At 40.0% G+C, this 27,821-nt stretch overlaps 1 protein-coding gene across 1 annotated transcript; it reads right to left on the bottom strand.

Annotated features, from left to right (window-relative positions):
- Positions 1–27,334, bottom strand: arglu1b (arginine and glutamate rich 1b). Its single transcript, XM_043691181.2, has 4 exons — positions 26,834–27,334; positions 7,832–8,057; positions 4,025–4,108; positions 1–892 (listed from the first exon to the last, which is right to left on the bottom strand). Exons 1-4 carry the CDS (start codon positions 27,136–27,138, stop codon positions 725–727), a joined length of 783 nt encoding a protein of 260 aa, XP_043547116.1. The 5' UTR covers positions 27,139–27,334; the 3' UTR covers positions 1–724.
- Between the last annotated feature and the right edge of the window lie 487 nt (positions 27,335–27,821).

Raw genomic sequence — 27,821 nt, 5'->3', positions numbered from 1 at the left:
TGCATTTAAAATCTTATTTTTATTTGTGTAGTTTGTACATTTACAATATGGGGAAAAAAGCACGCTAACTTTTGCTAAATGATGAAAACAAATCAGAACATTAAGAGGTATGTGTACTGCAGATCCAGACAATAATTCTCCTTGCCCCCAGAATGTGGTGAGTTTCCTTACCTGTGAATGTCAGCAGCCATTCCAGAGACAACAGCATTGAATTTGTTAACACACCACAGACAGACTCCACGGTTAATTCAGGGTTTGTCGGGCTATCAATTTTGATTACAGATCAAAAACAAATGAATTTAAAATGGGCACCATTGCTAATTTGCTTCATTTACAGTTGATATTACTACATCATCCCAATACTACTTAACATTTACATCACATTGGGTTTGCTAAGTTAACGACAGCGGAACCCATCTTTAGATCATCTCTGTGAAGATCCCTTAATCTTTCAAAGTCCCAATCTACTACAGTCAATTTGTGAAGAAAACTGATGAGGATGATTTGTTTGAGAACATTTTACATCTACAAATCAGAGATGCTCTATACAGGGTTCCATTGTACTGATAAACAGGATGTTGGATTTCAGTTTTAAAATCACATTTCTCATTCTGCTAAGAAATGTTGTAGAGCACAGCCCACATCTGATCATTCGAACTTTGTCTTTTCCAAAAACACTTCAACATGAAGCTACAAGGTTAAAAAAAAGAACACAAGCACAAAGTTATCCAACAGAACTTTTCAGTGAGAAGGACAGCTTTGGCCTGGACTTCCCCTTGCCCAGGATCAGTTTTTGTTCTTCCTTTTGTTGGCGCTGTCTTTCTTGCTCTAGCTTCATCCTTTCTTCATGGATTTTTCTTTGCTCTTCAACAATTTTCAATTGCTCTTCAGCCTGCAAATTCAAATTTTAAAAATCAATTGCTTAAAAATCAACAGTTTCCATTACAGAAAACAAGTTGAAATTTTGAGAATGGGTCACAATAGCAAGCTCAGGCAAACCTGATCTGAAATGACTTCAATTTTCTGAGATACATTTAAGTAAAAGTCATAGAGGAAACCAATATTAGATGCCAATCCTTTAGTTGTCAGATTCAAAAGGCACCAAGATACCTTCATTCACCAAGACATTAAAAGAAAACAACTTGGTATTATGTTATTTCAAACTGAAAAACCTCTGAATGGCAAGAGTTCATTCACCACTGAAAACAGAAAACATTCACATAATTCTGATTCTTTTGGGCAGATAGCAGTCACGCAAAAAATAAAAAAAATTCAGATCAGTGTACCGTATAGATCCATGCTGTCACAGGATATACCTTCATGTCCAAAGGACTAAGGAAATTGAGCCCATTTATAATTTGAAATCAAGGCTTGACCTGGTGTAATTTATATAAAAGGTCTCACATTTATATACTCTAACAACTTGTGTCTTTCTTATTTTCTAAATACTCCAAAGCCCATTTAATACTTTTGAATTGCTTTCAGTAATGACATAATGGGAAATGCAGCAACCAGTTTACACACAAGATCCCACAAGTGAGATAAATATTATTAAACATTATGCAAAGTGTCAGCTGAGAGATAAATATTGACCATGATATCAAAATACACCTGCTCTCATTTGAATAGTCCTTTGGGATTCTCTAAATCCATCTACATAGATAATGCAACAAATAAACTACCTTCAACAATGTAGCACGTGTTCAATAATGTATCAAAGGTACTAATCACTCAGAACTATGAGCTCTGGTTTTGAATTGGGTATCAGAAGTGAGGTTATTATTGAGGCAAGATAATACCATGAGAAGAAATATCAGAGGTGAAATGCATATTGCTGAAAAGTCTGTTCCCAAGACCCAGGAGCTTAAGTCTTGAGAATCATGGGTAAGTGGGTCTTATGAATCATTGATATATAGTCATAGACCTGCACAATACTTGGATCGCATGTGTTCACATGGAATTACTGCAATTGAATTCATTAATGTTTAGATATCATCCATGTAACATCTCTATAGTTTTAATTTTTTGGATGCTGAAAGCAAATTATGTTTCTGCATGAGTTCATAAATCTGTCACATCTGCACCTCATGGACTTTTAACTTGATTTGTAATTCTATTACTTGACATTCACAACACAACTTGTTTAAGGACATTTTTGGATTTTAAACAGGGAGACTGCAAAATAAGTAGCTATTTGCTGTACGTTGAGTCCTTCCCTATACCACTACAGCAAAGGCTGTTAGTAATGACAGGGACATCGTTTGAAACCCTAGTGATCACAGAGCTATTTTATCTGCCCCAAAAATCTATCGTTGCCCTTAAAGAGACTTGCTTCTGAGTTTGCAGAGGTCCACGCCATCCTGTACCATGAAACATTCTACCATACTGACCGCTAGACTGTGAAATTTTTGAAAATCCTGAAATATTACAATATGATATCTGCAAAGGTTCATGCCTAACAAGGTCTAACCTTCAGCCATTCTTTGTTAATTGGGCCAAAGTTTGACATTTTCAATTAAATCAAGTAGAACCAAATAAGAGTCCTGAAGTCAAGGTCCTCGATTTCAACAGTCCATTTGTCATTAAAATAACTATTTTGTTGCTTGGACAATATCATCCATATTAAATCACAAAGGATCATAAACAATAGTCAAATAAATTACCGTAGAGAACTGGCTATTGCCTCTTACAAAGACTTCAAATTGAATGGCAAGGCCAAACATTTATAGGTTCGAGCAATGTCTGAGTAAGAACTAGAAGTGAGACCAAACAGGATGGCTGTACTTGGGTTGATATGGTGTTAAGGATACAACAATGATCATATCTTAGTTGAGAACGTATTAACTTGCACCCTTTAGTAGGTTGTTTTGGCAGGGGGGAGGGGGAGCTGTTCAACTGTTTTTTCTTGAGTTAAGTGCGTGCTCAGGAACTTGAAGCTAGATGAAATGTTTTCAGCAACAACCCAGTCCATTGGAAAGAAGCAAAAAAATCAATCAATTCCAGTAAGCAAACACAGCACTCTGGCTACTTAATTTGAATTGGCAAGCTGATTCCAGTTTGTAATTGATGTTGAGAAAAGCTGTGCGAATCACAATGCAATTGCCTTAGTTGTGCGTACCAGATCAGAAAACTGATTAGAAGACAAATGCTCAAGAATGCTGCGAATTTCAACAAGGAATATTCATGTGTAAAATCAAGAACTCTGTAGTCTAGCTAGAGAACCAGAACTTAGAAGCTTCAGTAGTCAAGCAGTGAAGCACTCATTTGCATCAAACTCAGAGATACCCAACACAGAAATGTATCAAATAGTAAGGCTGAAGACATGCATTGAGTCAGCATTGAGTCATAGATACTGAGAGACTTGAAAACATGACATGAACTATAACCTGAGCCAGTGACAGTGGAGTTACTATAATTGGATTGAGTAGCTAACACTTAGAAGTTCCTTAATGAACTAAAGTACACTGCAACCATAAAGTAAGGAAACCCAAAAGAATATTCTTCCTTTGTGAAAAAAGACTAAAGAGGGATATATAATCCCTCTATCCTCATAGGGTGACAGCCATATATTTTGCATCTGTAACTAAGTATAATGAACTGGTACCCTCATGTTTGGAAGAAATTAATATCAATATACCGTTCTTATCAGGTCAAACCCTTCTGTTCTGTTAGAAGAATACCACCTTTATGTTCTATGGTAAATAGAGGTAAAGACTCCTCAGCTGCCATATGCACCATCTTCATTTTTAAAAAAATTTATACTGTTAGCTTGGTAACTGCAACAAGAAGCTCAGTCAACACCAATACTCAACACAATACAGGCTGAAGAGAGGAATGCAAATGTTTAATGGTAAGCAACACTATAAATCACCATTCCCAAGACAAGTAATTAAGATACAATTACGCTTAGTGAAAAATACAAGCTTTAATCTATCCTACTATGGAATTGAGAACATCTTTCACAATAAGAGAAGGATTTGCTCAATTCCATTTAATACATTAATTTAATCTTAATGAAACCTACCAATTTAGCTTGAGCTTCTGCTATTTTTCGATTATTTTCCTCCAATATTCGCTCAAGTTCTTCTCGTTTAGCTCGTTCTTCCTCCTAAATAGGAGACAATATAATGTTAATACAGAGAAATAATTTTAATATTGCATCTACACTAACTGCTCCTTCCCTTAGTATTCTTTCCTTCCTCTGACTATGCCCAAGACAGCCACATTTTTATTGCCATTCTTGTGAACTATTTTGCCCCTAATTAAATTCTTCCTGGGTTTAAACCATCCCACCCCAGCCCTCAAACAGCAATGACCCAAACCCTCCTTTGTCAGGCTTGCTGATATTACTATTTTTAAACCACACAATACAACTGCTAAAGAAACTTTACCAATTACATTAACAAAAATAAAAAAGATAGAGTTTTTTCTCAGCTATTACAAATACCTACGTATTCTTTACCTATAACGCCATTAATCAGCATTAAAAGTTGAATATTTACTGTCTCGTCCAGTGTCCTGCAGAGTGTGCTCCTCGGCTGCCATATGCGCCAGCTTCCTCTTTAAACTGATTTGTACTGTTAGCTTGGCAACACCTGCATCAGCAGCTCAGCCAATAACAAGAAACACAACACAACGTAGGCTGAGCTGAGGAATGCAGATGTTTACGGTAAGAAGAAACAATATAAATCACCATTCCTAAGGCAAACAATTAATAAGAAAGATACATTTACTGTTAGTGAAAAATACAAACTTTAATCCATCCTTCTGTGGAACTGAGAACACCTTTCACAGTAGAAGAAATGATGGTTTGTTCCGTTCTGAGAACATCAAGTGCCATTTAAGCTATTTGTGATCCAGCAACTTTTCAAATCAAGGAGCTTTGTTATTACAAGGGAATGAGTAAATGCTGAACGATTTATACTGATTTTGGGATCGAAAGATTTTTGTTATGATCTACTTCAGCTACTAAATACATTTGAAAGTTTGAAGGTCATTCCACTACAAAGTTCAGGCAAACACCCAGTAGGTGTTTAATGTTTACAATTTCTCAATGTGCACAGAACGGAAAATTATACTTTCTGTACTGTGAATGGCCCAGGAAATTTGCCCTTTGTCTGTAGGATGACAATGTTAACATGAAGCCAAGCAAACTATGAAGAAACATGAAAAAAATGATCTTACTATGATTAGTAACGTGCTACAAGCTGACACTCATCAACCCTGGAACTTAAATACCTGGATACAAATAAGTTAGAATGCAAATTATAACATAATAGACATCATCTTACAGTATATCAATATGCTGAACACTTACAACTAAAATGAAATGAAAACACAAAAATAAGGCAGCACTGGCTATCATGCAACTTATAATAGTGTTTCAGAATATAAACTCAATTTGTAGGTCTTTAATTTTATAAAATGTCATTTAAATTAACTGTAGCATTTTCCTAATACATTTTATGCTGCTCTTTGATGCATTCAATGTAAAGAAAATGTAGAATGATTTCCCCTTCAAGGCTGCAAACAAGAAAATTCTGAAATGAAAAATTTTGTGACAGACCAACTGAGTAAACAAAAAAAAACACTCCTTCACGACGTCAACTGATTAAAGCAAGAAATTGCAAGTTTAGGTATCAAAACGTAATTACTTGTAAAATGCATCATAAGTCAATGTAACCAAAGGTCTGGTGGTTATATTTCTAGAGGAATAACAAATACTTCTTCATCAACAAAACAAACTAACCACCATCCCTTTGAAGACCTCAGGCCAATAATATACAGTCTTAGTCATCAATGTTGATGCACTGGCAATCACTAAATGTGCTAATGCCGTTTGTCAACATGACACAGCATAAGACAAACAAATGCAATTCATTCTTACCTTCCAGAAAAGGAGGGGTATTAAAGCTTACAGTATACTTTTTTTTATCTCTTGTACAAAGTAAGGAACTTTACACGTGGATTTCTTTTTGAGTGTTAAGGTCATATGACTGCTGTGCATTAGGTCTGAGACTAGGCTTCGATCTCGTTTGTGGTCCGAATTGAGATATGAAGGCAGGGGAAGAGAGGAAGGCATAAAATGAAAGTCAAATATGCTGAAATAAACAAAAGGAGAGGGGCAGCAAAGATCCAAACTTAAGTCTGTGGTTTCAATTTGACAATCATGAGATTATGACATTTTCTCCTTCCATCATTTACCAGAAAATCTGATCAACTACAAAAAAACTACACCTACCCGAAGGCAGGGGCTGTTTGTGAGAGATAATAAAACCCTTTGATAATTATAAAACAAAGGAAAATTATTTTTTTTATAATGTCATTGACATGACCTGTAAATATTTGGCATGAATGTACAGAAAAGGAACTGGGACTTCAACTTTTGTGGTCAGTATGAACAGGGTGTCAGCATAAATGCATAGGGCCACATGCCGTATAAAACTTTACAAAGCAACACTGGATTGCTTGCACCATATGGTAAATAAAGCACTATACTGCTTGCTTTAGTCATAATTCTACACAATGCCTGGCATTAAAGTTTAAATGTATTACTTGAAGGAAAATGCACACATCAATGAGGTGGTTTGTAAAACATTCACAGGATGAGGGCTTTGTTAGCTCGGCCTTCATTTATCACCCATTCCTAATTGCCCACAGGTAGAAAGTCAACCACATAGCTTTGGATCTGGAATATCGCAGATCTCCCTCCCTAAAGTACTTTTACACAATTGACAATGGGTTACATGGTCACCATTAAACCAACTTTTTATTCCAGATTTTTATTGAGTTCAAATCTGCCATGGTGAGCTTCAAACCCATGTTTCCACATACTAGCCTGTTGTCCAGTGAAATGACCCTGCACCACCACTTCCCTAAGTCACTTTATATTCAAACGGTTAATGTGAAAAGTTTTGAAGTTGAATGGTCAGCTAGGTACTGCACTTTTCTGTATAACTAAACATTTCATTTCAGAATCCAGGGGTGATGAGTGCAAGCAAAATTAACAGAAGTAGCAATTCACTATTTCACAGGAAGACATTTTCCAGCTTCTAATACCATGACCATTTAATATATAGGATGTCTAGCTTCAAGGAGGGACTCACCAGTCGCCAATAGCCCTCTTGGGAGAAATAGGTACTTATAACTACATGCTGGAGGTGGGTAACAAAGGACTAGCTCCAGTCCCACAAGAATCCTTTGAATAAAATGGAGGCTGATATCAGAAACCTCAAGATAAAATTTCCCCTTTATAATCTGATTTAAGATGGATATATAGCAAACATAAACCACTTGCCATGAGCAAGCACTGCAAGTTCAACCACATTGACCTACTTCAGCTTTGGAAAGACTAAGCCACTTGGAGTAAGGATGAAATACAAAGTGTTTACACAAATGAAGGGCAAATTGCGAGACTGAAAAGCCTTAAGGAAAAAAGCTTTTGCGTGGTTAGGTTAAAAATTCTGCAGCCATGGCAAAAGTTTCAATTAAACTCAATTGTGGGGAAAAGATTTTCAACAGAAATTATGCTGGCACATTAGTATTTTTTTTACCAAAAGTTCTTGAATTTAAAGAGCAAATGCCATGGAACAATGCTTTGTGTAGCCTAATTAAAAACTACATTTAGCATCTCAAACCATTACAAAATGTTCATTTGTACATCAGAAGAAATACAACTTATGAAAAACAAAGCTATGGTACTGCAGACTGCTGGAAAAGGGAAAGATGTATTCTGATTCCATTTACTGATGAAGATTAAGTGGTGACCATTGACTGCGACTGAAAGTTTTGCCATGGACTGTCGTTTGCTTTTCCAACGATCGAGCGTTACCTCTCTAGCTTTCTGTGCAGCGAGCTCAGCATGCCGCTGCCGCTCAAGCTCCTCCAACAGTTGCTTTTCCATAATGCGCTTGGCCTCCTCGACACGTCGGAGTACCTCACGCTCAATCTCATCTTTACGTTTTTCCAACTCTTCTTCCACACGTTTGGCTACAAGTTCTTCCACTCTTCTTGCAGTTTCTTCCTCAATCAGCTTCTCTTCTATTTCCTGCTGTCGACTTAAGTGAAGGAAAGAAAACAATTAGTAAGCATGTAAAAGTGAGAAAATCCAAGAACAAACAGTTCTACTATTAATTTGGGGGTAGTAGCCTCCATTCTAAATCAGAATATTGTGGGCCAATCCATACACAACTGCACATAACATAGGCTGACTATGCACCATATTACTAAGGAAGCTGCTGAAAGTGTGAATAAAACTTCAGCCCTCTCAGGTGCAAGTTAAAAGCGCCCTTAGAATTATTTTGAATGAGAGCAGGAGAATTCACCACTGGAGACCTGACCAATGATTAATTAGACAACAACTCTGGGTCAGATACGTTGATGACACCTTTGTAATCATTAAAAACACGGAAATAGAGAATACACACCGGATCAACTCCACACTCACAGGAATCCGATTCACAAGAGAGGAAGAAAAGGACAACCAACTCCCATTCCTAGACGTGAGGGTACAGAGAACACCAAATGGAGAATTCACCACAAAGGTACACAGGAAAGCCACACACACACAGACCAAGTCCTGAACTATGAAAGCAACCACCCCAATACACACAAACGAAGTTGCATCAAGACATTGTTCAAAAGGGCCACAACACACTGCAGCACTCCAGAACTGCAAAAAGAAGAAGAGGAACACCTATACAAGGTATTTGCAAAAAACGGATATCCTCGCAATTTCATCAACAGATGCCTAAGGGAGAGACAACAGAACGAGGACATGCCGCAACCCAAAGGAGTAGCCACACTACCATACGTCAAGAACATCTCTGAAATGACAGCCAGACTACTGCGACCACTAGGACTTATAACAGCACACATACCAACAGCCACTCTCAGACAACAACTCACCAAAACGAAGGACCCGATACCCAGCATGAGCAAAACTAACGTAGTGTACAAAATCCCATGCAAGGACTGCACAAAACACTATATAGGACAAACAGGAAGACAGCTAACGATCCGCATCCACGAACATCAACTAGCCACGAAACGACACGACCAGCTATCCCTAGTAGCCACACACGCAGACGACAAGCAACATGAATTTGACTGGGACAACACTACCATTATAGGGCAAGCGAAACAAAGAACAGCCAGGGAATTCCTAGAAGCTTGGCACTCATCCACAAACTCCATCAACAAACACATAGACCTGGACCCAATATACCAGCCACTACAGCGGACAGCTGAAACTGACAACCGGAAGCGGCAGGGACAGGCCACTATAAATGCCGGAGGAAACACCACAGAAGCGCTTTCCTCCTCCAAGTTTGAGTGTGATCGCATAAGATTCAATGGCACAGGTGAAACCAGTCCAAGCTTGTAGCATGAGTACATCAAAGAATCTATAGGGATATAATTTTAATGCATTTAATTAAGGAATGCAAAAATGCATAAAATTCATTTCACTGAAAGTACTCTAGGAGCTGCAAAAGCAAAATCCATCAGAAGCATTGCTAATGGTTTTGTGTATCCTGATTTGCAAAGTATATTTTTACTGCCATTAAACAGGTCATAAATACATGTATTAATAGGTTCTGACTGAAATTTTTCAAGTACAGGTAGGCAATCCTTTATCCAAAATTCTGAAAAGCTCCAAAGTTTTTTTGAGAGTTTTTTTCTTATTAACAAGGTTGTTTGGCATGCAAACAGTTCACCCAAGTTGACACCCACTTGAAGCATGTCACTCAGTTGAGACGTGTGAGGGCGTGGCCAAGCACCAGCAGGCCTCAATTCTCTCTCAAGGCACATTTTATTGAGTGAGTCGACTCCTCCAGTAAGATTTTTAAAAATTCTGAATTCCAAAAACCAGCTGGTCCCGAGCATTTCAGATAAAGGATTGTGCACCTGTATTTGTTTTTTTAATCAAAGCATGATAGGATCCTTTAATAATTCCCATTTCAAGAGTAAATCTTGGTCCAGATATTCCAACAAGTGTAATTTGTTTTTTAAAAAATGCTGCTATCGGGCTTTGCATTTCTAGTTAGGTATCTAGAGCCTGGTTACTTCAGAAATTCAGTGCATACCTGAAATCTGAGACTTCCATATCTAGCAGCAACATGTAGAGTTACAGTGTATATATGTGCGTGACAGAGTGTGCATGGTTGTCAGGGCTGGTGTTTTGTGGGAGATGGGGCAAAAGAACAGTATCAGGGCAGGCAACATGTAGTCAGTTGTCAGGGGTCCCAATGGCAGAAGGAGTCAAGGGAGGTGTAGTTGTGCATCAGCTTAATAGTTACCCAGGAGCTAATCAAGGGTTTTGAATTCTCTGATGTTATGGATTTTTTTTTGGGGGGGGAGGGGTGAAAGGGGGAAGGATAGAGGAGACATGGTCTGCCCCAGTTGCTGGGGAACTGCCCATGTGAGCCATCCATTTCTCAAGTAGTATCCATTGAGTCTGCTGCCTCTGGGCTTTCACAGCGTCATGGTGCATAACACAAGTCCATGCTGCTGCAATGACTATTCGGAAGTAGGCTCAAGCACTCAAAACATTCTTAAGCAGGCAGCCCAGACTGTAACTTTGCAATTTGTTTCGGTAAGCGTACAGGGAAAATTACCCGGAGTAAGTTAGCTAGGTTGACTACCAGGTTTTAAAACAAAACTTTATTCACAAAATTACAGAATGAAACCTAAAGAACAGAATATAGAATACCCACAGACCTCATCTATCCAAACAAGACTTAATTGTGCTGTTCTGAAAATACACAATAGTCCCAATAAGCAAACCACTCAAACACAGAGTAAAAATGAAACAAAGGCTTACAGGTCAAAGTTAGAAGGGCAGCAGGAGAGAGACTAGCAGCCAATTTCCACACAGGCTACTGTTGAACTGACTCAAAAAAGATTTCAGCTTTTAGGGCTGACCATACCCCTTCTATTATATAGGTTACTTCTAAAACATGAAAGTTGTGGCCTAAAGTATCATCTATTGTTTCGGAGCTTGGACTATTTTACGACCCCTCTGAAAAAAAAGGACACAATCCTTGAGAAAAGTACCAGCTTTATGAGTTACTGGAACATCCAGGCCCTTATGTCTACATTAACTCGAACATTAATATGAGCAGGACCCACATACTTTTGTCAATTTTTTTAAAGTTTTCATTCTATTTATATCAAGAAGGAAAACAGTTTAAAAACAGTTTGAGCTTTCTAAATTAGGACAAAATGGGAACACCAAGTCATCTTGTAAGGCATCAGAAACATCAGGGAGAAGATAGACTCAGAGCTTGGGTCTCAATTTATCATCTGAGGAAATAATCAGGAGCTGTACCAGACTGGGGCACATTAGAGTTTTAAGAAGCTTAAAACAAAGTTAACTATGAGGGGACAGGAAGGATTGAGTAATTAAAGGTGCGAACAAAAAAGCAGTTGTCAGGTGTATAACAACTGAGAACCAGGTCAAAAATGGAATGCTCAGAGAAAATTGAAAAAGCGGGGGCGGGGACGGCATGGTGGCTCAGTGGTTAGCACTGCTGCCTCACAGCACCATGGTCCCAGGTTCAATTCCTGCCTCAGGCAACTGTCTGTGTGGAGTTTGCACATTCTCCCCGTGTCTGCGTGGGTTTCCTCCGGGTGCTCCGGTTTCCTCCCACAGTCCAAAGATGTGCAGGTTAGGTGAATTGGCCATGCTAAATTGCCCATAGCGTTAGGTGAAGGGGTCGGGTGGGTTGCTCTTCGGCTGAGAAGTGGACTTGTTGGGCTGAAGGGCCTGTTTCCACACTGTAAGTAATCTAATCAAAAAGACAAGGAGAAGAAACTGACAACTAATGTATGCTGTACAAACCATCAAGTACAATATGTGGAGGCATGGGAATGAGGGTGATTTAGCAGTTTGGATCAGAAATCGCTAGTGAGGTACTGCAAGGATCTGTTTTGGTCCACTGTTGGGTGTCATTTTTATAAATGACCCAGGTGAGGGGATGACACTATGGTTGGTAGATTTGTGGATGATGATGAAGGATGTTGTAAATTACAGAGAGACGTAGATAAAGTGTAGGGCTGGGCTGAGAAGTGGCAAATGGACTTTAATGCAGAAAAGTGAGAGATGATTCACTTTGGAAGGAGTAACAGGAATGCAAAGTACTGGGCTAATGGTAAGATTCTAGGTGGTGTAGATGAGCAGGGACGTGGATGTATGTTTACCTATTATTTACTTATCTATGCTACTTAACTATGTGGACTGCCTGTATTGCTCGCAAGACAAAGCTTTTCACCCTGCCTTGGTACACATGCCAATAAATTCAATTCAATTCAATTCAGAGATCTCTGTGTCCAGGTACATAGATCCTTGTAAGTTGCCACCCAGGTTGATAGGGTTGTTAAGAAGGCATACAGTGTGTTAGCTTTTATTGGTAGAGGAATTGAGTTTTGGGACCATGAGATCATGCAGCAGCTGTACAAAACTATGGTGCAACCACATTTGGAGTACTGCATTCAGTTCTGGTCATGGATAGGAAGGATGTGGAAGCTTTGGAAAGGGTTCAGAGGAGATTTACTAGGATGTTCCTTGACATGGAGGGAAGGTCTTACAAGGAAAGGCTGAGGGACTTGAGGCTGTTTTTGTTAGAGAGAAGGTTGAGTGGTGACTGAATGGAGACATAAGATAATCAGAAGGTGAGATAGGTTTGACAGCGAGAGCCATTCCTTGGATGGCAATGGCTAGCATGAGGGGACATTACTTTAAATTGGGGGGTGATAGGCATAAGACAGATGTCACAGGTAGTTTTGTTATTACGAGTAGTAGTAGGGGTGTGGAAAGAACTGCCTGTAACAGCAGTAAACCTGCCAACTTTACAGGCATTTAAATAGTCACTGGATAGGCGTATGGATGAGAATGGAATAGTGTAGGTTAGATGGGCTTCAGATGGGTTTCACAGGTCGGTGCAACATCAAGAGCTGAACAGCCTGAACTGCGCTGTAATATTCTATTCTCGACAGATATTTTAGCCATTTGACGATGGTTTAAAACCAGTAAAGGAAGTGGCATTTGATGGGCTGTCTACATTTGATTAGGGGTATCATCAGATGAGATGTTTCTTAAGATATTATGGGAAATGAAAGTCAAAATGTTGACTTATGAAGATGATGCCACTAAGCAATTTAGAGTGCACCTTCCACACCTATTTCATGCATCACTATGTTTGCAATTTTTTGAGTGATGGGTTCCTATCTGCAAACCAATGGCTGCATTTTTGAGAGTATCTTTTGTCAATTATTTATCATAGAGATGTACAGCATGGAAACAGACCCGTCCATGCTGACCAGATATCCCAACCCAATCTAGTCCCACCTGCCAGCACCCAGCCCCATCCCTCCAAACCACTCCCACTCATACACCCATCCAAATGCCTCTTAAATGTTGCAATTGTACCAGCCTCCACCACTTCCTCTGGCAGCTCATTCCATACACACACCAGCCTCTGCGTGAAAATGTTGCCCCTTAGATCTCTTTCCCCTCTCACCAACCTATGCCCTCAAGTTCTGGACTCGCCGACCACAGGGAAAGACTTTGTCTATTTATCCTATCCATGCACCTCAATTTTGTAAATCTCTATAAGGTCACCCCTCAGCCTCCGTCGCTCCAGGGAAAACAGCCCCAGCCTGTTCAGCCTCTCCCTATAGCTCAAATCCTCCAACCCTGGCAACATCCTTGTAAATCTTTTCTGAACCCTTTCAAGTTTCACAACATCTTTCCGATTGGAAGGAGACCAGAATCGCATGCAATATTCTAACAGTGGCCTAACCAATGTCCTGTACAGCCGCAACATGATGCCCCAACTCTGTACTCAATACTCAGACCAATAAAGGAAAGCATACCAAACGCCTTCTTCACTATCCTATCTATCTGTGACTCCACTTTCAAGGAGCTATGAACCTACACTCCAAGGTCTCTTTTTTCAGCAACATTCCCTAGGACCTTACCATTAAGTGTATAAGTCCTGCTAAGATTTGCTTTCCCAAAATGCAGCACCTCACATTTATCTGAATTATACTCCATCTGCCATTTCTCAGCCCATTGGCCCATCTGGTCAAGATCCTGTTGTAATCGGAGGTAACACTCTTTGCTGTCCACTACACCTCCAATTTTGGTGTCATCTGCAGACTTACTAACTGTACCTCTTATGCTCACATCCAAATCATTTATGCAAATGACAAAGCGTAGAGGACCCAGCACCGATCCTTGGGGCACTCCACTGTTCACAGGCCTCCAGTCTGAAAAACAATCCTCCACCACCACCATCTGTCTTCTCCTTTGAGCCAGTTCTGTATCAAAATGGCTAGTTCTCCCTGCATTCCATGAGATCTAACCTTGCTAATCAGTCTCCCATGGGGAACCTTGTCGAACACCATATAGATCACATCTATTGCTCTGGCCTCATCAATCTTCTTTGTTACTTCTTCAAAAAACTCAATCAAATTTCTGAGACATGATTTCCCACGCACAAAGCCATGTTGACTATCTCTAATCAGTCCTTGCCTTTCCAAATACATGTACATCCTGTCCCTCAGGATGCCCTCCAACAACGTGCCCACCACTGACGTCAGGCTCACTAGTCTATAGCTCCCTGGCTTGTCCTTACCGCCCTTCTTAAACAATGGCACCACGTTTGCCAACCTCCAGTCTTCCGGCACCTCACCTGTGACTATCGATGATACAAATATCCCAGCAATCACTTCTCTAGCTTCCCACAAGAGTTCTCGGGTACACCTGATAAGGTCATGGGGATTTATCCACCTTGAACCGTTTCAAGACATCCAGCACTTCCTCCCCTGTAATCTGGACATTTTGCAAGATGTCACCATCTATTTCCCTACAGTCTATATCTTCCATATCCTTTTCCACAGTAAATACTGATGCAAAATACTCATTTAGTATCGCCCCCATTTTCTGCGGCTCCACGCAAAGGCCACCTTGCTGATCTTTGAGGGGCCCTATTCTCTCCCCAGTTACTCTTTTGTCCTTAATGTATTTGTAAAAACTCTTTGGATTCTCCTTAATTGTATTTGCCAAAGCTATCTCATGTCCCCTTTTTGCCCTCCTGGTTTCCCTCTTAAGTATACTCCTACCTCCTTTATACTCTAAGGATTCATTCGATCTATCCTGTCTATACCACGCGATCTATTTGTCCCAAGCAAATTTGGAACATGCCTTCTTGCAAAGATTAGAAGATTTCCCATCCACAATATTTGAAGAATTTTGTGCCAAATTAAATCAAAGATGCTTCTGAAGAATGGTAATAATATTTCAGGAATACAATTTAAGCATCAGGCCAGATGCCAAGTAAATCTTTCCTATCTTCTGTCCTAACTGTAAAGATAATTGCTTAATGGGATTTTTCTCTCTACAACAGCCATTTCGTGGTTTATGAGTGAGATTGTTAATTACTTGTAAAGAGAGACATTTTTGCATTAGTTGCCATTCCTCAATAATATAAGTGAGACTTTTTCTTAAAAGAGTATTTGCAATTTATGAAGGGAACTTTCATCCGTTAAGTCTGAGTAAATTTGGACTCTCAGATAGTTGAAGGTGACAAGGCAGATTCTAAAACATGACTACCCATTTTGGATCTTTCTCAAGACTTGTAGGATTTGTGTTGTCCTTTTCTGGCATTTCTGATCAAATGGCCTTGTGTTTCAATTTTACTAATTTCAAATTGCTTATTTTCAACACTAATGCACTTTTTGTACACCCATTTAAATCTGGCCCTGTGGACAATTTAAATTATTTGATCCATGAATTGTCAGCACCGTGAACACATTACCCTGCTGACCACATGATAAGTGACTTCACCAGTCTATATGAAAACCAGCCTCATGCGGCAGAATCTTCTATTTGCACCAGCATCTGAATAAATGGACTAATTAGCAACTAGTTGCTGTGACCATATATATGGAAATAGGAGTAGGCCATTCAGCCCGTCATTCAGTGAGATCATGGTTGATCTGATCATCCACCTTCCTGCCTTTTCCCCACAACCCTTGATTCTTTTACTGATTAAAATCTGTCTCTCTCAGCCTTGAATATACTTGATGACCTAACCATGACAGCCGGCTGTGGTAAAGAATTTCACAGATTCCCTCCCCTCATCTCTGACTGAAATGTGCAACTTCTTATTCTGAGATGATCCCAGATTCTCCTACAGAGGGAAACAACCTTTTAGCATTGACTCTGCCCGGTCCCCTCAGAAACTTGTTTGTTTCAATAAGGCCGTCTTTCATCCTTCTATATTCCCACAAATTCAGAATTTTTGTGGTTATTTTGATTTGCTGAACAAGCTGTCTGGTCAGTTATTAACTGAATTTGCTAATCAAAGGAGAAATCCACTGAAAAACATTACTTGGAATGACTTCATTCGGGCAAAAGTGTAATTTTGCCAAGCCTTCATGTTTTGCAGAACTGCTGACATTTAGCTCTTTCATAGGATGAAAGTGAGCTAATGAAGATTCCTTGAGGTAACTTATTCCAATCGCTGCTTTAAGCGATTCCAAGATTAAAAACAAGCAGTTAAGATTTTAAACTCACAATACTAAACAAAATGGAAAAAAAAAAGCAGCAATGGGCAATTATCCACACTGAAAAATAAGTACAGAAATATGAAAACAAAATATCCGTAGGGGAACCAAACACAGTGCTGTGAATGCGATTTCAGTAAAACTATAAGACACATTTGAACACTTATACCTGAACAATGTACATAAAGGCTTCCCAAAAGGGGTCAACAAGATGTTTCTAAAAACAGGTTAATTCATATGATCTGTGCAATGAAGAGCAGATTCTGCATTAGTTTGGGAACTAGTTCAGTTCCCACAAGCATAGTTGCTCATGTTGAAAGATATCAGCACAAAATCAGTACTATAGTATCAGTATCACTACTAATAGGATAACAATTAAAAAAAAAAATCAGGATTAGTCCCTTGCTTTGGCTAATAGTAATGGATACAAAAAAAAAGTAGGTGGAAAAGTCCAGTGTTCCTGAACTTAAAACCCAAAAGAACTGCTGTAAATCAGAAACAAAAAAACAGAAATTGCTGGAAAGGTTCTCTTCCCATGTTGCCAGACCTGCTGAAATAAGAGTTAACTTTCAGGTCTGGCGACCATTCCTCAGACCTCTGAGAGTCACCGGACCTGAAATGTTAACTCTGATTTCTCTTCACAGATGTAGCCAGGCCTGCTCAGCCTTTCCAGCATTTGCTGTTTGAGTTCCTGAACTTGTTTGGATCATCTTTGGCATTGAGAAGAATTTGTCATTTTACCTTGTTGAATTGGTCTAGAGTTTGTTCTTCTGTCTCTAAGATGTGCATTGACTAATGAAGGGAGCGTTTGACAGCTTGATGAAGCACTCAACCTTTCCTTGTTTGCTTCTTCATATACTGAAGTTAACCAAACCTTTCAACAAGCGCTGCACTTGGAAGTTTGTGGAAATAAACATACTTGCAAATGAATTGTCTAAAAGCAGACCTCAGAAAGCTCTTATATAAGAAATGGACTTTTGCAATTTCCAACATCTAATACAATTCTCCAAATTAATTTTTAACTATTGAGATACATTGCAACCAGGTAAACTAGGTGCAAACATATTTAACCTCAAAGAACTTTCATACTTTGCTTCAGTCAGCTTGGGCAATGACAGTGAATTTAAAGTATCAAAATTTAACAAATGAAGTGGTACCACTGTACTGTTATTTGAATTAATAACTGTCACATGTACCTTGCTACAAAATTACAGCTCTCTTGCGCTATCTTTAAATGCAAAAATAAACCATAAAGGCTGATTTAAAAAATGAAGAAATAAAGAAAAATGTCCAACTTTCAAGTCCTTCTTGTTAAGAGTTCAGTCGTGGGCCAGGGGCCTGATGAGCCTTGCCATTGCTGCTGGAACCAAAGTCAACACTCGCCCTCACTGACACCCTGACCAATGCAGATACCATTGACACTGCCTGGTACTGTACCTGTCCAAATTCACTCCACTGCTGCCACGAGTCTGCTTTGGGCTCAACCTTGCCAATGCAGCCACCAATGCCTCTGGGTCTCAAATTGGGCCCAAACCATCTCTACCTCCTTGAATCTGTGCTGGACACGGACACCATTGAAAACAAACTATACTTTGCAGTAACAGTCACGAGTCAATGTTAGGACCGCCTTGATAATCTAGAAGCCACCAGGAACGCAAACTCTCCTCCAATGTCACAAGTCCGTACTGCTGGGCCTACTCACTGCTGCAAAGTGTTGCCACATAGATTGCTTCACCATCTGAAGAATTATGAATGATTCTCAACATCACATCACCAGCGAACATCCCCATTTCTGATTTTATGGTGGAGGAAAGGTCATTGATGAAACAGTTGAGTATGGCTGCACCTATACAACTACCTAGATACCTGGTTGTAATGCATCCCAATAATACTATGAATGCTTGCTAGATATTTGCCTGCTATCTTGTTTGGGCATGTGTGTAAGAGACCAACAAGGGAAAAACCAAGTCAATTTGCTGGATACCTATAATTTTACATCAATTATATGTGCTCACAGCAATACTATCTATTTTCTTTACTTAGATCTGTTCCGTGCAGTGACTATTGACTTTTACTTTAATCTTTCCATTAAGGTGAACAACTTCACATTTTCCCATATTACATTCCATCTGCTCAATTTTTGCCCACTCAACTTCTATCTAGGGTTGCATCCTTGTTATGTCACCATCACAACATATTTTCCTACCTATCTTTGTCATGATTCGGAGATGCCGGTGTTGGACTGGGGTGTACAAAGTTAAAAATCACACAACTATAACCTGGACTATAACCTGGTGTTGTGTGATTTTTATCTTTGTCTTGTGTTATGAGATATTATATAAATTTGGCCAGTTTTCTCTAGAATTTAGAAGGTTAAGGAGTGATCTGATCAAAGTCTTCAAAATATTAACAGGAAAAGACAGGATAGATAAAAAATAAACTATTTTCACTATTAGGAATTTTAGAACCAGGGTGCATAATCTGAGAATGAGGGCCAAACCAGTTCAGGAAAGATGTTAGGAAGCACTTCTATACATAAAGAAACACTCTGCCACAAAAAGCAGTGGATGCTGAATCACTTGGTAGATTTAAATTCCGAGACAGATAAATGTTTGTAACGTAAAGGTATTAGGAATTTGAACCAAAGGTAGGCACATGGACTTAGGCCACAGATCAACCATGATCTAATTAAATGGTGGAACAGGTTCAAAGGAGCTAAATGGCATTCTTCTGTTTCTATGTTCCTATCTGCAAATGTGGCCATGATGTCTTTGACTGTCTCATCTGAGTCATTTATATACATTTACAAAGTTGAAGGCACACCACAGACCCCATGCAGATCCCCACTCATCACATTTTGCCAAACTGAGAAAGATTCATTTATGCCAGCCAGCCTTCTAACCCTACCAGTATGTTACCCCGACGCCATGAACTCCCACTCTGCACAATGCCCTATGTGGAACCTTGTCAAATGACATTTGTAATTAAGTGCAGTACAACGAGCTCACCATTTCCCATCTTGCACGGTATAGTCAGCCACAATTTTACTGAATGGCAGAGGAAGGTTAAGAGCTTCATCCTTTTCTTAGTTCTGATGTTACAGCTGCAGACACAGATGGTAATCAATTTTCAAAAGCAAGTTCCTCACAAATAGCAAACAGAAAATGATCAGAGTGTTTGTTTTGGTGATATTCATTTGGGGTCAATTAACGGTAGCCACACGGAGAAAATATTGTACTTAAAATAGTGCCTGGAGATCTTTTATGTTTATCTGAGGTATATATACAACCTCAGTATGAAGACTGCTGTATCTGAAACAAAATCGTAGCACAAATGTGTAAATAAAATCATGTAGAAAGGACAAGGGCTTACATTCCCAAGACAAAGGAGCATCTCAAGTAAATAAAGTCATAAAAAGGTGAATAGAATATCAGGAACTCAGTATAGATATAGAAGTTAAAAGATAATTGTCAATCTATATGAAATCTTTGTAAGTCAATAGTGGGAATATTCTGTAGCCTGAGCTTTACCCTACTCATACAAATCTCAGAAAGTAAGTGTGAAGTCTAGTTTTTTAGATTAGATTACTTACAGCGTGGAAACAGGACCTTCGGCCCATCAAGTTCACACCGACCCGCCGAAACGTAACCCACCCAGACCCATTCCCCTACATTTACCCTTCACCTAACACTACGTGCAATTTAGCATGGCTAATTCACCTAACCTGCACATTTTTGGATTGTGGGAGGAAACCGGAGCACCCGGAGGAAACCCAAGCAGACACGGGGAAAATGTGCAAACTCCACACAGACAGTTGCCTGAGGTGGGAATTGAACCTGGGTCTCTGGCACTGTGATGTAGCAGTGCTAACCACTGTGCCACCATGCCACTAATTGGCGTGAGGCAACACAAAGACCAATTGAAAAACTGAGATAGAAAATGTTTTTGGTTCCTAAACAGAAGGGGCTTTTCATAGAAGACTGAATGTAACATACTGAACAACTTTATTTAAATGACACAGTTAACATTGCAAAGCATCCTAATGCAATACTTGTGACAAAAGAACCAGAACCAGACAAGACAATATTAGGATAGATGACCAAAACCTTAATAAAGTATCTTAAGAGGGGAGAGATGCACAGAACCAGAGTTTTAGGTAGGAAATTCACAAGGTTAAAACCTAGAAAACTTAAGACATGGTTAAAGTGAATCAAACCAGCCATGCACAAGTGTCTGTAACTGCAGAGATCTCAGAAGGTGAATTGACCAGTGGAATGTAAAAAGGTAAAGCTATGGAGAAACAGTAAACCAAGGATAAAAATTTCAAACGTGATGTTAGATAAGGAGCCACAGTAGGTCAATGAACATGATGGGTAATGAATTAGGATGCGAGCAGATTGTTTGATCAGTACAGGCCTTTTTAAGTTTAAGGTGAAATCGGCCAGGGAAGTACCAGACAAAAAGGTGAGACAAAAGTATATTGAAAGTCAGGACTGAGACAGAAACATTGCATTTTTTTAATACGTAGGACGGTGCACCTATGGAATGTCTGAGAGATGGTGACTGGAGGAGACAGCATGTCAACACATATAAAGGGGTTAAATGAGGAACAAATTTGAAAAAGAAAAGGATATGGGAGCAGAGCAGGCACATTAGACTTGTACTTGTGCTTGTACCACTGGACCATTTATTTTAGGAGTTAAATAGTTGCCTCAGCTAATATACATTATGTACAAAAATAGACAACCACTTCATCTAAAATCTGGATTTTGATTTAAGCAAAGGATAAAATACTGTTGTTGGTTAATTCACCCTACATTGATTCTGAAGTGTTTTCTGTTCTTTTTCTAACATGATTGCATTTGAAGTCTACGTCTGCCAACTGAAGTCTCCAAGATCAATTTTTTGAGATTTTTAGCAGCATTCAAAAAACTATATTCCAGAACATTCACATGGTTCATTTGATAAATACACGTCAAAGCTGCACCACATTAAACAGATCAATAACAGCTCAAATTTAACACTCATCCAAAGTAATAAAGAGATTGGTCACAATGCTCTCAACCATTATGTGGAGGAAGAGAAGAAAATATTTCAATCCTGACTGTTCAGCGATTACTCCAAGTGTATTTGAGAACAGGGATGGTTCAACATTCATAAGTTATATTAAAATAATCAGGAGTTACTGTTCTCCAACAAAGTTTGCACTTTTACATAATGGTTAAAGGAAGAAAAGAGTTAAGGGCCAGAAACAGAAATAAACTGGAGAAACTCAGAAGGTTTGCAGCATCTACAGAGAGAAATGGAGTTAACATTTCAAACCCACTGACCTCTTCGTCAGAACAGATGAAGGGATATAAAGAGGTATTGCTTGAATCGAGCTTAATTCTTCACGTGTAACATATATTATATATACACACACACACACACACACTCATTCATCATTCTCACTCCTGATGCATTGTTATAATGTACTTCATAGCTCATGAATAATTTAAGAAATTATGCTTGCAATATTAGAAATTGAAGACTGGGCTACTGAATTACAATAAGGTAACAACATAACATCTGAAATGACTGTTGCACTTTCAAAGCTTACAGTAGCAAATCCAGTTAATTTCACGTCACCTCCCGATAGTTACACTTGATTTTAGGAAAGTTCATCCTAGCTTTGAAGGAGACATGCCACACAGCTGTTTTGAAAGAAAGCACCCACACAAATGACAATGAAATCTGATGAAATTTCATAGACCCAAAACTTTATTTTGAATAACGCACATTTTTTCATTATTGTGCAAGTTGGGAAGGAGAAAATGAGGTGAGAATTAATAGGTTAAAGATACTTCCTCCTACTCCTGGAACTTATAACCCCAATAATATAGGAGATTGAGTTCAGATACAGTGGTGTGATAGATTTTAGCCTATGAGTTTCCAAGGCATACAATCATTTGCAATATAGCAATGATCAGCAGCCTTGGAAGAGTTGAAGTGATAAATTATTTGGGAAATGTCAACTTAATATCAGAGAGGATGCAATTCCAAGTTCATTGGAAAATACGTGGAGATTGGGAGAGGGGGTTGCAAAGTGTGGAATGAACTTTATCCCATACCTGATTTTCACTAAATGATATGACCTCAATGAATAACATGAAAAGATCAGATGGGTAGACATGGGAAGGGAGCATTTGATAATGGCTGGTAAGGAGAAAGTGTGGACCACAGATGCTGGAGATCAGATTCGGGAGTGATGTGCTAGAAAGGCACAGCAAGTGAGGCAGCATCCGAGAAGCAGGAGAATCGACGTTTCGGGCATAAGCCCTTCATCGGGAATTATAGCTGACAACACTAGCAATAGCAAAGTTAGAGGAGGAAGTGGTAGGTGATAGATCACTGACGTTACTTTTTATCTTCTCACTTCTTAATTAGTGTTAGATGAAGGTGAACTGAAAAACCTTTATCTTTAATCTAAATAAAACTGAAATACACAGCAGCAGATATATAGACAAAAACAGATTGGTACTCATTCTATTTTCAAGCACAGAAATTCCCCTTTGTTTCTGAATTAGTTCTAACTTTGCTTCAATTTCCACTTATATACTTATATATATTCCACTTACATACATACATACTTCTGAAAAGAAACAAAGACTACTTAGTTCACAATCGACATAATTTCTCCATTAAACAAGTCACACAATTACTCAAAAAGGAGAAAAGCGACTATCAAGCCCCCAAGACATCTTTAGATCAAAATTCCACATCAACCTTGTACAGTGTTAATTTTACAAGCATGAATTGAGATTGTCTATATTTTAATAAAGAACCAATAAGCAGTATTGATTTTAAGGCAAGTTTCATCACTAATTTAATAGCCACCCCAAGCAAAATGGACCTGAACTACATAGAAGACTTGCAACATCACTTTAGATTAAAACAAAATAAGTGAATGGGTTCAGAACTTTTGCTCGAATAGCCCTGGAGTGGAAGCCAGTAATGGACAATAGTATTTAGACTGCAAAAAAAGTGGAGAACCAAACATCTTTCTTTCTTAATCCATGTTTATATGCAGCTTACATTTGTATCCCAAAATTGGATTACAGCCCTAAAATTATCTTATTGTATTGCAGCAGAGTTCTCTCAGACAGCTATCCAAACAAACCAAAACTGAGTGTTTAATTGCTTCCACTTCTCTCCTACAAATCTCCCTGTTTGCCTTGCAATGTCTTTTTCTCAATGTCTTTCAAGCACTCTTATCATGAACTCTATGAATCTCCCACAAATTTTCTTCCCCACAAGTTTTGCTTTGTTACCACTTCCTTAGCCTGTGCCATGGTAGTTCACCAATATAGAACATGCAGGAAAATGGAAGGCAACAGGTGGGTTGGAAGCAGGTACAAAATTGAGGTGAATTGGTTGGATTTGTCAACACCGTGGAAGAAAGGGGGTGTCCTCTATTCAATAGAATCTCTTTTAGGCAGTCTACATAGTAGCAGAGACACCAGAAATGTGTGTACTGGGCATATTTTGCAACAATCACTTATTGCCAGACCACGACACATTTCACTTTCCTTATACTGAAATATGCTTATAGCTCAAGCTCTCCGCATACACAGTAAACAAATTCAATACAGGGATAACAGACTAGTGGAAACTAAATTAATTTTGTACTAAAAATGGCTTTGCAGTAAATGAATAATGGAACTGAACACATTTATAAAGTCTTCTAAAGGTGGTAAACATCTCAAAAGTGATCAGCAGTTTTTAAAGGTGCATCAAGGGCTTTCGGGATGGAATTCTAATGTTTGTGCCTGAGGTAGCTAAAAGCATAATGGAGTGATTAAAGTAGGTGGCGTACAAGATCAGAACTGAGGGAGCACAAAACTCAACTGTGTTGAGATGGGAGCTTCCAGGTCAAAGAGGGGATCAAAGCAGACCAGAATTAAATACATGTCAGCAGGAAATGAATGAATGCGAAGCTGTTGCAGGTTAGGATGACATATTGAGTTTTGAATACCCCAAATCTATGGAGGTCTGTGAGAAAAGCATAGGATTTGGCAAAGAGATTTATCATAAGCACAAGAAGAGTTTTAGCAGATGAGCTTGCACTGAGCAAAGTCAGACAAACTCCAAAAACAAACCTTCCAGCTCAGCGAGCAAACTTACATCCAAACGTCAGACAATATTATGCACATGGAGGGTAGTGGTCTTCATGACTGCAAGGACATGTAGTCAAAAACTGACCCGAGTCAAATACAATAACAAGGGTACAAATGAGCTGGGCTGGTCTCAAGTTGACAGGGAGTGTGATGGGAGTTGGTAGCAGAGGAATAAAGTTTGCAACAGGAACTGAAGAAAACCTTCCAATCCCAATATTTAGTTGGAGGAAAATACTGCTTCCAGTACTGGACGTCAAGAAAGTGGCACAACAATTTTCAGCTATTTGGAACATGTTGCTGCAATGGGGTGGGGAGATTTTTGAAGAATTTTAGAGATGCACTGGCATTGCAATATGAATAAAAGCAATTGCTTTGGATCTGACTGGAAGAAGAATGAAACCAGATATGTTCAGTCTGACACAGCTGAATAACAAATATATGAGAAGAGGATGGTAGAAAGAAGTCTCAAAGGCTGCTGGCAGGTCAAGAAAAGATAACACACCATACAGAAGGAAACAATAAATGAAATTTATGGCTTCAGTTAGAACTGTTTTAGTACTGGCAGGAGTGGAAATCTTATTGGAACAATCCAAACATGAATTTACAGAAATAAAATGAACAGGTAAGTTCAAGATATTAAGGGTTGGGGGAGATGGAGATGGGCAGAAAGATCAATAACTTTTTCTGAGAGGGGTGTTAATGACAGATTTAAGGGGAGAGTAGTTCCAGGGGACAGAAACATTAACAAGAGTAACTAAGACGAGGTGAGAACTTCTTTAAAAGTAGATAATTCAGGTGGCTGGCAGTTATGTAGAAATAGAGTCAATGAGCAGCAACGAGTTCCACAGACTCTGACAAGATCTTCTTGGAGGGCAGAAACAAAAAGAAAAATGAATCAGCAAGAGGCCAAGATTGCTTCATGATTCAATATCTACCTCAATTTCAGCTTGCCCCATTGCTCTTAAGTCACTGATTCAGTGTCTAAAATATATTGATCTCAACTGAACTGACAATTATCTCGGTCCTAAATAATCAACTCCAGATCCTGACTGCAGATTCCCCAGTCAGAAGGAAAAGTCCTTCTTACACATACCCTGTCAACTCTTAGAAACTGTTTTTCAATGAGATCACCATTCATTCTTCTGGACTCAAAGAATATAAACCTATCTCGCGAATAACCTGCAACAGCAGAGTGCATTTGCAAGGTCCTGGATATAAACCTGAATAGTATGCAGACTGCAAGCTAAACACATATAAAGTTATACGTTTAGCACACATTTTAATCTAAAATAATTCCAGGTGTAACTTTGGAAAGCATTGTACAATGAGTGCAAGAATGTTAATGGGTTTGTAATACCCATTAAGCACCAACATGCTGATCTATTTTTCTACAGAATTCAAACACATGCAATTTAGATCAATTTCATATCTTTCCACTGGAAAACAAACCTTAATGGTACAGAAACTTTTTTTTTTAAAGTTCTTCAATTGCCAGAGTGATATCCAATCTAATGTGCTGTCTTCAACAACCAGTGGGAAATAACCTTTTCATAGGGAATGACCCTGCCAAAACCCCTCAAAACAATGCACTGAGCCAGTACAGTATATTAGCAAAACTCTTACCCAAGGATTAGCAGACTTAATGTAATCACTGCAAGGGTATGCACAGGGTGGAATATGGGAAGTTCATAAAAGAAACTACGAATATTAAAATACCATAGAAGGATCAGGTACTCCTGGTTTACGTACTAACGACTCCACCTCTCCCCCCTCCCTCCCCCCCCAGTACAAGTGGGAGTCAGACCTTTATATTTTCCAGAAGGACATAAAAGTGTGGGCACTCTTTCTTTAACTGAGTGGGGAGGCTGCCATTTTAGATCGATCACCAAACTGAAAACACTGCAGCAGGTCTGGGCCCCTCGGCCGCCTCCCACCACCCCCCGTCCTCATCCTGCCCATTCCCCAAGCCTACTCCCAGGGCCAGCACAGGCCCCTCCCCCAGCAGGAAATCTCCTCCCCCACCCCGACACCATTCCGGGACGGTGTCAAAATCGAGGCCGAGGCCTCAGCGATTCGGAGCAGGCCGCGGAAACGGCGACACTCACATCTTGCGCTGCCTCTCCAGCTCGGCTTTCTTCTCCTCCTCCTCCCGCTTCTGCTTCTCATCCAGGCTGCTCCTCTTGCTCAGGTTGCGGCCGAAGATGTCGATGCGCTCCGGCGTGGTCCGGCAGCGGGAGCGGGAGCGCGACTCCCGGTTGGCCGCGTGCCGGCGGCTCTTCTTCTCCCGGGACTTGGAGCGTTTGCGGGGCCGCTCCTTGTCCCGCGAGTGCGAGCGGGTCCGCCGCTTGCCGTGCTTGCTGCTCTTGGCGTGCTTCGAGCGCGACGAGCTGCGGCTCCGAGACCGGCCCATCGCCACAGCCACCGGGTGTGGTGGACGCTCCGGTCGAAGGCTTCCCCCCCCCCTCCTCTTCTCTCTCGTTGGGCGGGGGCAACCTGAACGCGCTTCCCGCCCGCTGCTCGAGTATCACCGCTCCCCCGGCTTGCAGGGCTTCCAGCGGCCGCAGGTTCCCCGAGGCCTCGCCCACGGAGACGCGGTAGAAACAGCGACAAAATGGCGGCGCTGGTAAATATGGCAGAGCGGCTTCGGCACCTGCACCCACAGTGCACCGCGCCTCCGGAGATTGCCGAGCGGCTTCGGCTGCCAGCGCCCCCTGTGCCCTTTGGTGGGGGAACGTCACAACGTGCCAGCCATGTGTGCGCGTGTGTATGGACACATCCAGTGGTAATGTCCATGCCCAGTGAGCTAGGTGAACCGCGTTCAAGTCCTCCCCCAGCTCTAGAGGTATGTAATAACATCCCACTTCAAAATTGCTCCAGATGTGTATAATAATACCTCAGAAAGGCTAGCAGATATCTGACAGGGAAAACCCTTGTTGGACAGTGGTTGTGTCCCTGCCTCTGACTCAGGTTCAAGTCCCCTACCTGCTCTAGAGGTGTGTAATAACATCGCAGAACAAAATGACGTGATTCAAAGATATCTGACAGAGAGAGCTTTTATTGCACAGTGGTACTGTCCCTAACTTTGAGCCAGGA

The sequence above is a fragment of the Chiloscyllium plagiosum genome, unplaced genomic scaffold, assembly GCF_037043375.1.
Source record: "Chiloscyllium plagiosum isolate Xiang-an unplaced genomic scaffold, Cpla_swu_hap1 HiC_scaffold_6, whole genome shotgun sequence".
NCBI classification, from domain to species: Eukaryota; Metazoa; Chordata; class Chondrichthyes; order Orectolobiformes; family Hemiscylliidae; genus Chiloscyllium; species Chiloscyllium plagiosum.
Note: the sequence above shows the minus strand (reverse complement) of the source record. Positions and strands in the feature narration are given on the sequence as shown.